This window comes from Leptopilina boulardi, unplaced genomic scaffold, assembly GCF_019393585.1.
Source record: "Leptopilina boulardi isolate dan_hultmark-lab unplaced genomic scaffold, ZJU_Lbou_2.1 LbouV2_38, whole genome shotgun sequence".
NCBI lineage: Eukaryota > Metazoa > Arthropoda > Insecta > Hymenoptera > Figitidae > Leptopilina > Leptopilina boulardi.
This window is the reverse complement of record NW_026137951.1, coordinates 3,007,277-3,020,134: the sequence shown is the minus strand read 5'-3', so window position 1 is coordinate 3,020,134 and position 12,858 is coordinate 3,007,277. Positions and strand designations below refer to the sequence as shown.

Here is a 12,858-nt window from a genome sequence, read left to right as displayed (position 1 = left end):
TAAAAAAATTAAAAACAAAATATTATAATAGTTATTTTTAATTGATAACAATAGAATTCATTTAATTTTTTTTTCACAAATTCAATTGATATCAACAATTTCTTTCTATTAGAATCGAGTGAAAATGTAGGTTTTCCGGAATTTTCTATATATATATATATATATAAAGAATTTGTTGAAAAAAAAAGTTGGGCGTTGGTGGCAAACAAAAAATAAGAATAATAATAATATATAAGACGGAGAATTATTCTCTTCGAGAAAATAGGGGGGAAAAAAAGAGGGAAGGGTTGTGCATACTCGTTCATCTTGTATATAAGGATATATGTTTTGCAGAGCCAAGGCCATTGATGGTATCACAGTCAAGAACCAGTTGGAACAAGTTTGATACTACTTGAATCTTTCAGTTCCGGATTAAGGCGAACGACCGTACACCCAACGGTGAAAGTATAATTGCAGCATAATAAAAATATTTTATCGTCCTTACACTTGTTGAGTGCCACAACAACCATATTATATATATATATATATATATATACACCAGAATCGACATTGGGTCCGTGCCAACTTATTTATGAATCCAGTTCGACCGTATCGCGCGCATAGTCTGCCTTCGCTTTCAAGCCATTAACTGTAAAATCTAACGCGCTTCCTTCCGCTTTTGTTTATATATATATATATATATAAACTATGAGAGTAACGCATCAGTATATATACCGCAACAACTCTTATGTAAGATGAAACAAAACGTGATTTTGATACGCATCAGAGAGTCGATATATATATATTCCGATTCTAGCCCAGAAATTATTCGTTTATACAGTAAAATTTCAACGACCTTGCGAGATACATCGAATATTGTTCTTGAGATAAATAATTACAATAAAATGCATATTTTAAATTTATATACGCAAATTAATTATAACCACTAGAAGAAGTCATAATTATAATTGCTTTGGTAACATTTAGTGATTACACCTTAAAAAAAGTAATCTTCATTCTAGAGGATTCCTCTAAATGTAATGCATATTTTCCTCTTAATTTTGATATCAAAAGTAATAATCTTAATTTAGAAGGATTTTCCTCTCGAAAAAATCCTCTTAAAGAAAGAATAATATTCTAATATTTTGACAAGTTGAAAATAACCGTAATACACAGGTTTTGAATTAATTATTAGACAATAATGGTTGTTGATAATAAAGTACAGTTTTGACACATTAAATTAAATGTTGATATCAAAACCTCAACAAAAAAAATTCCTAGTGTTATTATAATGTCAAGAGAACCAATAATTTTTTTAAATTTGAATAATATAATAAATATTTAATAAGATTTAATTATTTACATTCAAAAAAGGTAAATTATAATAGATTCCTGGAATAAAGAATGAAATATTGGTTTTTAATTAAACATTTCTGAAAAAAATTTCTTGCTTTTTACTGAGCTGAAATACATTAGATTTAATTACAATAATAATAAAAAATGCTATGGCTAGTTGCAAATATCAAAGAAGTTCGACGCAAATATTTAAGAAAATTGGTAAGAAATGAAGATTCATCGAGAGGTTATATTTTCTGTATTTATACCTCCATTCAATATATCCACCCAGATTTAAATCATTTAGTAAATCTTCACAGAAAATTAAAAGGCATTAAAATAAGCGTTGCAGCTTATTTTAATGCCTTTTAATTTTCTGTGTTCGAGTCTCTTTTCCATTTTGTTCTTTCGATTTATAACACAACACTATTATGACAAAATACGAAAATTGACAGTTTCGAAAAACAAAAGCGCAAATGTCAAACAGGAAAAAAATGTAATCGATATCATGTATTTACTTTTCCTTTTTTCAAATATACTAAATTTAAACAGGAAAATCGTAATTGAAGAGGAAAATGCAAAAGTACTCCTTTTATCATTGTTCCATTACAACAAAGAATAAAAATATTCTACAGTGAAATGGAATATTCGTATTTTAAGAGGAAATATTCAGAGGATTTTAGAAGAGGAATTTTCCTCTAAATTTAAGATTACTTTTTTTTGGTTGTGATAAAAAAAAATGAATCACCCCACTTGGAAAGTGCCCCCTAGAGGTTCTATCAGAATTCCGCCGGAACTTCCAATGTAATTCTATCGGAATTTCCGATTGGATTCCGACGGAATTAGGACTCTAAAAATTTTGAAAAAAATTAATCGGAATTCCATCAGTATTCCGTCGGAATCTCATCGGAAATTCTTTGGAACTCCGATAGAATTCCGACGGAATTACGTTGGAAGTTCCGGCGGAATTTTGATAGAACCTCCAGGGAGCACTTTCCGGGGAATCTTTCCAAGTCGGACTGGAAAAAAAAAGAAAATCTTATTTTAAAAATAAATGAGTCTTATTTCAAGAAACATTTTTAAGCTTTGCTAATTTTTTTTTTTTTATTTAATTACATGAAAAAAATTTATTTGTTTCAAATAATCACTATTATCAAATATAATTTTAATTGTAACTGTATCAAAAATTAGTATTAAATAATTATTATATTTGAATCAATTATAAATAGTATTTGTTTCAAATACAGAAATTATTGTTGCAAATACAGAAATTATTGCTTCAAATATAAAAATTATTATTTCAAATACAATAATTATGGTTTAAAATACAATTTATTTAGTTAAAATAAAAATTATTTAGTTCAAGTAAATATTTACTTGATAATGTAGTCATATTTTATTTTGAATCAAATAAATATTTTTTTAGTTCCACAGTAAAAAAAAATCTTTAAGATTTAGTCTAAATAAATCTTGAATAAGATAATTTTAAATTAAACTAATTGGGTAAATTATGTTTATACACTGTAAAAAGAAAGTTTTATTTTAAGACTCATCTTAAAATAAGATTTTCTTTTTACTGCACTGAGAAAAAAATTTTAGTGTTTGCAACAAAATTGTATGGTTAGGCAATTTTGGTTCTTGTAACAAAATTTTGGTTCGCTGAAACAAAGTCGTAGAGTTATCTTAACCAAAAATTTGGTTCAGCCAACCAAATTATTTGGTTGAACATTTTTAAATTCCAACCAAAATTTGGTTACGACAACAAAATAATTTGATTCGATTTCAGCTTATAGCTTAAGAGAACTGTTAATTTAAATCTCTTAAAAGGATGGATAGTCCAGTGGTCAGAGCTCCCGACCTTCAGTTTTAAAACAGAGGTTCGATCCCAGGCGGAGATGAGATTTTTCAAAGTCCACAAATATTTCAATTGGATAAAAATATAAATTCAATGTCAAATTGATAATAAATAAATAATGAAATAATAAATAAAAAAGATAAAGAGAAAAGAAATAAGGTAGAATAAAATTTTTAATTTTACAAAAAAAACTGTTTGTTTGATCAACCAAACATTTTTGTCATGCCAACAAAAAAAAATTCAACCAAATTTTTTGGTTGACTCAAACAAATAGTTTGGTTGCTTAAATACCAACTAAATTTTTTTGTTGGCCCAACCAAATTTTGGTTGCTTTGACTAAACATTTTTCTCAGTGTGTGTAAACCTAAATTTAAGATGTAAGGTTAAATTCAGAAAATATTGAGTCTTAATATTTAAGTGCTTAGTAGTATTAAATTCAGCAAAAAAGGTAACGGTTGCTATGGAAACGGTTTCTATGGTAACTGTTACTATGGCAACTATACGATTTAAGATGGACGGACAGACGGACGGACGCTAAAGCAATACTATATAAGGCTTTCGGGCCTAAGCTACAAAACCTTAAAAATATTGCGCCTTAAAATAAGACCTATTTCTTCTCTTAAAATAAAATTTTTCATTTACAGTATTCGAATTTATCCGAATTATAAATATTTAATGAATTTAATATTTTGTATTCTAGATTTTTTTTTCCTCTCTACAAAATCACGCCTTTGTGCGGTGAATTTTTTTTTTTTTTTTTTTTATCATACCCACCGCAGAAATTAAATTTCAAGTATTTTGCGCATTACAATATTTCATGGATTGCTGATAATATTGAGAGCGATTCAAAGTTTCTTGACGCAGTGAGTGTTTTTTTCTTTTTTTTTTTAGAATGGTTGTTGTATATACACGTTATGCAAGTTTTGTACTCGAAGAAAGTTTGCAAACTTTATGATGATATTAATGATCGATGAAGACACTATAAGTCATGATTACATAATTCAAAGTAGGAAGTTTATTTCGCTCACCTGGATTCGCTCCGTCACGGAACTCACGAGGAAGATGACTATAGCGTAGAAAGTACTGAATATGGGCCATCTCATGATGTATCGTAATCAAATCTTTCATTGTGACCTTAGTACACATCTTGATTCTTTAATGAAAAATAAAAAAAAAAACCGGTTATTTATCACATCATAATATCTACAATCAATAAATTTTTCATTGAAAAAAATTTTACAAATTATATTATATTCTTATTTATTTATTAATGGAAAAAAATTTTTTTTTTTATTAGGTATTAATTTTTGAAACATATTAACTCTTTATTAGTCATATATAGAAACATTTTATTAATCATAGAAACTAATTATCATTAAAGTCATTATTTATATACTTCAATTTATTACGGTTTTTTCAAACTTTTTTTTCAGAGGCAAAATTATTTCCTATATGTTATATAATTAATAATAATTAATTATTTCATGAGTAAGAATAAAATTATTTCAACCGTAAATATTAATTTTGAAAAAAAAAATTATTTAAAACAGTAATTTACTTTTCTTGTTAAATTATTAAAACTTGTTATTTTATTTATTTATTTATTTTTTTTTTGTTACTTTGTTAATTTGGAATTTTTATTATTTACTGTAATTTATTATTTATATTAAATAATTAATCTAATTAATGAAATTAATTTTTTTCGAGGTGAAAAATATTAATTCTTTCTTAATTACATACCTGTAATCAATTCGATTACAGAAGTCCCAGGCGGATGCTTGACAAATAATTGGCCTATCACCAGGATCAACTATTATACTTCCGGCCCAGAATTCTGGTGGCATTGCACTCATATTCAAAGAAAGGAAAAATTCTTCTCCAATACGGAACATGTCAATTGGCGTGTATCCCTTAAAAAAAATAAATTATTAATTCATATAAATTAAAATTAGTTTTCATTAATTTTTTATTTTACAAAATTGTAAAAATAAAAGAAAAAATTAAACTTTACTCACACGAGCAATCATTTCCGGTGTAGCGTCTAAATAATTTTTACCAGGATAGGGCAGTGTTAGGTCAACGATATTCGACCAGGTTTGACCCCACATGTTACCTAACAAAAATTAATTAATTAATTAATTTTTTTCTATTTAAACAAATATTCATTTATTCTCACAATTTACAAAAATAATTTATTGAATAATAAATTCTAAACAAAATTAAGAATATAAATATAAACAGAACTTAATAGAATATAAATAGATAATTAATTATTTATTATAAATATAATGGAATAAATAATTAATTAATTATTACAAATATAATTAAATAAGTATTAGTAATTAATTATTTAACTAATATATTTTTATAAACTCCTTATATTTTATTTATAAGAAATTCTTTCTAAATATAAATAACTTTTTGTTTTATGTTAATTTCTCCTATTTCCGAAATCAATACCAATTTCGCCAAATGAAATTTGCAGTTGCAAATATGCATTCAAACTTTCAATTTCAATAAAATTCTAATTTCTTGTTTATATGATATTATATATTTGTAATTAATTGCAAAGTGAGATTTGCATAATTGAAAAATTTCCTTATTTTTTTTATTTTTTTTTTTTTTTTTACCAAGAATGTGTGATGGTAGAGGTGCGTGGCCACTTATTTTTTCAGGTCCATAAAGATCACGAAGTTTTCTTCTAACATAAGCGTGTAATTCTTCGTAAAGAGGACTAATTGATTCCCAGACTTGATCAATTTCTCGATCAAAGTTTGGTGTCTCATATGGAAACATCCATAATTCAGCGGCGTTCGTAAAATCTGTAAGCAATGATAATAAATTTTAGCTTTGGAAAAAAAATATATCATTTCTTTTAATCTATCGCTGTATTTTAATGAATAGAATTTTTTTTTTTCTAAAAATCTCACAATTTAACTACACGTTAATAAAGATGAATGACTGTTGTAGAAAAACATTTATAAAAAGAAAGATAAGAAAAAACTTTTAGAAATTTGCATTAGTTATAGTCAAGATTTTTTTTTTTTTTTTTTGTTTTGCTTTCCCATATATGCGTTTCACTTTTTAACATCGTGATAATTTCACGAATTGTAAATAAAATTTATTTTATTAATTTTTGTTTATTATACTTTATTTATTTATTATTTATTTAATTGTATTTAAAATTTTTATAGTTTTTAAACTATTTTATTTTCAAAAATATTACAAAAAAAAGAACGATGACATTTTTTTTTTTTTGACTATATGAAACAAAAATTAAAATTAATTTGTACAGAATTAAAATTTTGTTTCAGAATGCACATAAAATTGACTTTTAATAAGTTCAATTGTAATTAATGAAGATATTATTTTGTCTTCCGGTTTTAGCTTTCACGTAAATATATATATATAAGAAAAGTAACTTGCGTTTATAGCTTCTTCCAATTAAATGTAAATTAATTCGTTTCCTTTTTGCTTTTGCGAATGTCTTATTCTTTCATTGTTAATTTTATCTCTATTTTTCAGACCATTTAATCTCGGCAACTCGAGATCATTTATAATCAGTCACAGTAGTCTCAAAAAAAAAAAAATTTCTAAAAATTACAAAACGTGCTATGAATTTAGCAAAGGAAAACAAAACAAAAATTTCATCATTTCTTTATTATTTAAATATAAATTAATTCTATAAATTAAAACTATTATTTAAAATTTAAATAATAATCAAATGTATAAATTATATATCTATTTAAATATTAATTATTTAAATAATAATTTTTTTGTTATTATTTTATTATTATTGTTAATTTGTTGCTTACTGTTTAATTGCGCAGCATCATTGTTCAATTGGACCAATTGCTGATAAAGATCCTTCATTTTGATACCACTGCGTCTTCTCCATTCGAGCCAAACATATTGCAATTCATCCCAATTACGACTCTTAGCCATAATATGTGATATATCTGTAAAAATTGGAAAAAAAAATATTACCAATTTTTATAATATTTTATAAATAAATAAATAAATAAATAATTGTTTGAAATTTAAATACATGACATGTTTACTAAAATAAAGAAATTAAATGAAATTTATTAAAATAATTTACATATTTAAATATTTATATGCATAATATATAAATTAATGTGTCGTTGATGCAATCGTCAGGAATTAAAAATTTTTTTTTTTTTAATTTTTTTTTTTTTTTGCTTCTAGATTTCCGGTAATCGGATAACTATAACGTGTGTCTGGCATATAAATGTCGGAAATCAGGTTCCTGTTTCTCGATGATTAATCTTAACACGATTTTCTTCCCTGCACATATAGGAGTGAACATTTTACTTCCTTATCGTTGGGACAATGTATGCTATTTGAAAGATCTTACGTACAAGATTTTCACCATCTGGACTTTAAACACTGTACATGTTTCTCTTCCTCCTCTCATTTTCATATAAACAATCGATTACATCTCTCACTCTCTTTCGTCATAATTACATAAATTACTTCATATTTCAAAAATTATATATTTATACAAACCTTTTTGCACGGCCGCGAATTATTTCAGAAAAAGAAAACAATTTTATTCGATAAAAATAAATGAAAAAATTTTGTTTTTTTTTAATTATTCAATAAATAATAAAATTTACAATGTTTATTAATTATTAATAATAAAAAAAATTATTAATCATTTTGTCTAAAATGAGAATTATTCATTTACTGATTGCAAAAGAAAATCTTTTATCTCTTCTTGATTTTTATTATTTGTATTTCCTTTTTTTTATATATATAATTTTTGTGCAAATTTTAATTAAAAGAAAAATTAGTCGAAAATTAATAAAATGTCTCTTACTTTTTCTTATTTGAATTTTTAATTTACTTTCCAAGTCACGGATCAGTATTTTAAATAAACTAATCGGATCATTGATTTTTATAATTTATTTTAATTCTCAAATTTTCGTAAGAAAGTGACGTTGAAAATTAGTAGAATTTTATTTACAAAAAAAAACTATTAAAATAATTAAATTAATATTAGAAAAATAATTAAATATAGAAAAAAAAATTTTTAATTCAAAATAATTTACCTGGAAATAGTCGTAATCCACAATGGAAAGGATCATTATAGGCACATATTGTTGCACTATTGTAAATAAGTAACATATCGTTCAAAACTCGTTTGTACTGTAAACATTAAAAAAAATTTAATTAAATTAAAAATTTAATTTAAATTTAAATAAATAATTTTTTTTTTAAATTAAAAATTTCAGTTTTTATTTCATAAAAAATTGTTTTACTCGGTCTGATTGATCAGGTGTAAAAGCAGCATGTCCAACAGTAGATAAATATCTAAGACGTCGTCTAATTACTGGATCACGAATATTTCGCCAATCTATTCTATTTATTAGATGCCAAGCTTGATATTGAAAATCCTCGTACAAATGTTGAGCTTCCAACTAAAAAGAAGATTAATTTTTTAACTCTCTATTTTTTTCCCCTTTCTTATTATATAATTTTAAAAATAAATAAATTCATAAAATATAAACAAAATTTAATTAATATTAATAAATAATATTAAATAATTGATTATTACTAACAATAAATTAATACTATTAATTAATATTATCATTAATTAATGTTATTAATAATTAATTAATATTATTAATAAAATTAATATTAAATATTAAATATTTAATTAATATAAAAAATTAATATTTATACATTTTTTTATTTACGCATCACTTGGTTATGTAATTTAAAAAGTGTCATTTGTAACAAAACAGGTTACACGTTTCCGTCGTTCGTTTCATGAAAAAAAAAAAAAAAAAAAAAAAAAATGGGTGAAAGAAAGGTTCACCTTTCAAGATAAAGATAAGAGTATTTTTTATCACTTGTCGGTTGGAATTCATTATAGGAGAAACTCGAGAAATTAGATCATGTAATACACTTAATTTGTCTTTAAAATTTCAAGTAGGAAAATAAATTTTTTTTATTATTTAATCATGTGTGGATTAATCAAGAAAAGAAAAAATAAACATTTACTCTGTTAGTAATTTTTTATTTTTAAAAAAATATGACCATTTTTTTTATATAAAAAATTTTGAGAAAAATTTGACTATCTCTATTTTTCTATATAGATGTAAAACTTAATTTTATTAATTATTTTTCTCTAAAATATAACCAAATATTTAGAATAAATATTTTTCGTTATATTCTAAATTTTTTTTTTTTTTAACAATACGAATGTAGGCATTCAACATAATATGGGAACCAGTAACAGGAAAACTTGAATAGAAATTTCCAACTTAGTTTTAACGTAATATTATAATTATGATTACTGTGAGTGAAATTATTTACAAATTCTCTAAAAAGTCTTGATGATACGCCGATTTATATATGTATATATATATGTATAGTCACGCAATAATTATGTATTATTATAATATACCAAAGCAAAAATTTTGTAAAAAATTATGACACATATTCTAAAGAACAAACTATATATATACTTATTAATTACCATAATTAAAATTTCATATAATTAATTTACAACAATAAAAATACAACAGTTAAAAAATTTATAAATTATATTTTCCATTTATACAGAGAAACTAATTTTTATAATAGAATTTTTCAAATATTATAAGAAATATATATTTTCAATATTTGATAGTCGGAAAAATGGTTTTTGAAAATAATTTTATGTAAATTTTGGTAGTTATAGTAAAATTGGTAATAAAATTAAATTAGTTAGAAATAATGGTGATTTTAAATTATATAGTAATCAGTGAAAATAATGGTCGGAAATAATGGTATTTTTAAACAATGATAGTTTCAAACAATGGAAATTGGAAAAAATTGCAATTCAAAAAAAAATATTAATTCAATCTGGTAAATTTTCTTTTCAAACTTTGTATATATTTAAAAATTCTCAATAACAACGGTATAGTCGAAAAAATTAAATGGAATATAAAAATGGTCAGAAATAGTGGAACTAATAACTAACTAATAACTATTATTAATAAGACTAATTAATAATAGTCAAAATTAATGGTACTCGGAAGCAATCATAGTCGTAAACGATGGCATTTGAAATTAGTCAGAAACTTTTGTAATAAACTCAAAAACACTTCTAAAAACAATTATGGTTGCAACAAAGATGGTCAGAAACAATGGTGGTTCAAAATTATTAGAAAATTTTTATTGAAAATAAATAAATATTTAAAAATTGGTAGTTTTAAGCAATTAATTAAAAAAACAGATTGAACGCATGATAATTGATAGTTAGAAACAATGGTAGCTGAAAGCAATGATAGTCGGAAATAATGGTGGTTCAAAATTATTAAAACATTTTTATTGAAAATAAATAAATATTTAAAAATTGATAGTTTTAAGCAATTAATTAAAAAAACAGATTGAACGCATGATAATTGATAGTTGGAAACAATGGTAGTCGAAAGCAATGATAGTCGGAAATAATGGTGGTTCAAAATTATTAAAACATTTTTATTGAAAATAAATAAATATTTAAAAATTGATAGTTTTAAGCAATTAATTAAAAAAACAGATTGAACGCATGATAATTGATAGTTGGAAACAATGGTAGTCGAAAGCAATGATAGTCGGAAATAATGATAGTGTGGAGGAATTTTAGTCGAAAACATTGATAATTAAAAAAAAGTAACTAAAAAATAGATAATAAAATCGAGTGCTTATGAAAACAATTATGGTTGACTGTGATGGTCAGAAATAATGATAATTTGAAACTTGGGAAACTTTTAGTTGGAAATAAATAAAGAAAAATTAATAGTTCGAAACAAAGAATTAAAAAAAAAATTGTAGACTAAATCAATTGTATTTTAATATATTGGTAGTTGGAAACAATGATAGTCGGAATCAACGGTACTCCAAAGCAATGGTTGTCGGAAAACAATGGTACTTCGGAGCAATTATAGTCAAAAACATTGTTAATTAAAAAATAGTAATAAAAAAAAATAGTCAATAAAATCTATCACTTCTGAAAACAATGCCAACAAATAGTCAGAAATAATGGTCAGAAAATAATATGATAGTTTAAAATTATCAAAAAACGATCAAATAACGATGAAATTTGGTTTAAAATATATAAAATTAAAAATGGTAATGAGTCATTAAAAGAAAGAGACATTTAATATTTTTCGGAATGTTATAATTATAAAATAAAATCAAAATAAACAGTTTTGGACTAAAACCTTGCCACGTATAAACGAATGCCAAATGTACATTTTTTGTGTTACTCAATAATATTACCGCGCGCGATTACAATAGGTGGGAAAATTTTTTTCCGTAAAATATGTGTGTGTGTGTGTGTGTGTATATATTTTTGCCTTTCTCGGACAACGAATGTGTAGAAAGAAAAAAAATTTTTTTAAAGTCCCTCTTTGACAATTGACGTGTGCTTCACGAGCGCGCGTGAACCAAAACAAAAGAAGAGGTCGAGGTCTTTGTGTCATTTTTTTGCCACCATTTTCACGAGGTCAGAATAACATGGGAAAAATGTGTATTGAAGAAAAAAATAAATAAATAAGAAAAAAAAATTAGCAATAATTTTTTTTTCTAATCTTGTTATAACGAATTAAACACATAATTTGGCAAATTAATTTCCTAAATTTATATTCTATAAATATTTTTTATATATAATATTTCTAAAATAATAAAAATTAAAATTAATCGAATATTTAATTTTTCAAAAAAATATCAATTTCATTATATTTTTGAATAAGAAAAAGTTTTGCTATTAAATAAAGTATAAAAAAAGAAGTAATAACACGGATGTTAGAAAAGTTTTTCCTAGTTTTGACAATTTTTTTACGATTTTTAAAATTAGTTTCTTTCTTTTTTAGTAAACTAAAATATTTTTATGTATATTTATAGGATCAGTAAAGTAGAATATCTATGTACATATATTTATATACATATATGTTCATTCAAAATTAATTATAATTATTCACGAATAAAATAGTTCATATGTAATTACTTATTTAAACTTGACTAACATACAAAAGCTATTTGACTAATTGTCCAATTAACCCATTACGTGACAGACATTATAAAATTGTAAATTCGTTGAACTAATGCACTGCGACCTCTTCTAATATTCACGAAAAAAAAGAAGAGACGAATCTAGTTCAAATCAATTTTCAAATGCAAGTATTAAATTAAAAAAAAAAAATTCCTCTCAATATAATTTGGTTAGAAAAAAAAAATTTTTTTTTCTTACCGCTTGAATTTGTGTGTAATCATTGACATTTGTCTCATAATTCCATTGAGCTCCAACATTTGCGCTGCATCTTTCAGCGCCAGTAAAATCTAATTTTGCCAAAATATTTCTAAAATCCGATTCCCTCGTTGTAAATTGTCCTCGATCGGAATTATATTTGTCTGAATTGTATCTGTCCTGATTGTACCTGTCTTGATTGTACCTGTCTTGATTATATCTATCTTGATTATTATAACCATCTGAATTATATCTGTCTTGATTATATTTTTCCTGATTTATTCTATCATCTTGTAAGGGAGGTAAATCTAATTGACTCGATACACAGGAAATTAAAAACAATAGTAGAACTATCATCTGAAAAAAAATTACATTTGCAAATTTTAAACATAATTATAATAATAAATAAAAAAATAAAAAAAAATAATAATAATCAGTTAATAAT

General features: G+C 23.8%; 1 protein-coding gene across 1 annotated transcript in view; it reads right to left on the bottom strand.

Annotated features, from left to right (window-relative positions):
- The window catches only part of LOC127288007 (angiotensin-converting enzyme), a 74,545-nt gene that overhangs the window by 56,679 nt on the left and 5,008 nt on the right, over positions 1–12,858 (bottom strand). Inside the window, exons 2-9 of the mRNA XM_051315189.1 lie at positions 12,417–12,770; positions 8,455–8,613; positions 8,245–8,341; positions 6,985–7,128; positions 5,800–5,991; positions 5,185–5,282; positions 4,910–5,079; positions 4,198–4,322 (exon numbers count right to left, since the gene is read on the bottom strand). Coding sequence (XP_051171146.1) covers positions 4,198–4,322; positions 4,910–5,079; positions 5,185–5,282; positions 5,800–5,991; positions 6,985–7,128; positions 8,245–8,341; positions 8,455–8,613; positions 12,417–12,770 — 1,339 coding nt within the window. The remainder of the gene's footprint in view (positions 1–4,197; positions 4,323–4,909; positions 5,080–5,184; positions 5,283–5,799; positions 5,992–6,984; positions 7,129–8,244; positions 8,342–8,454; positions 8,614–12,416; positions 12,771–12,858) is intronic.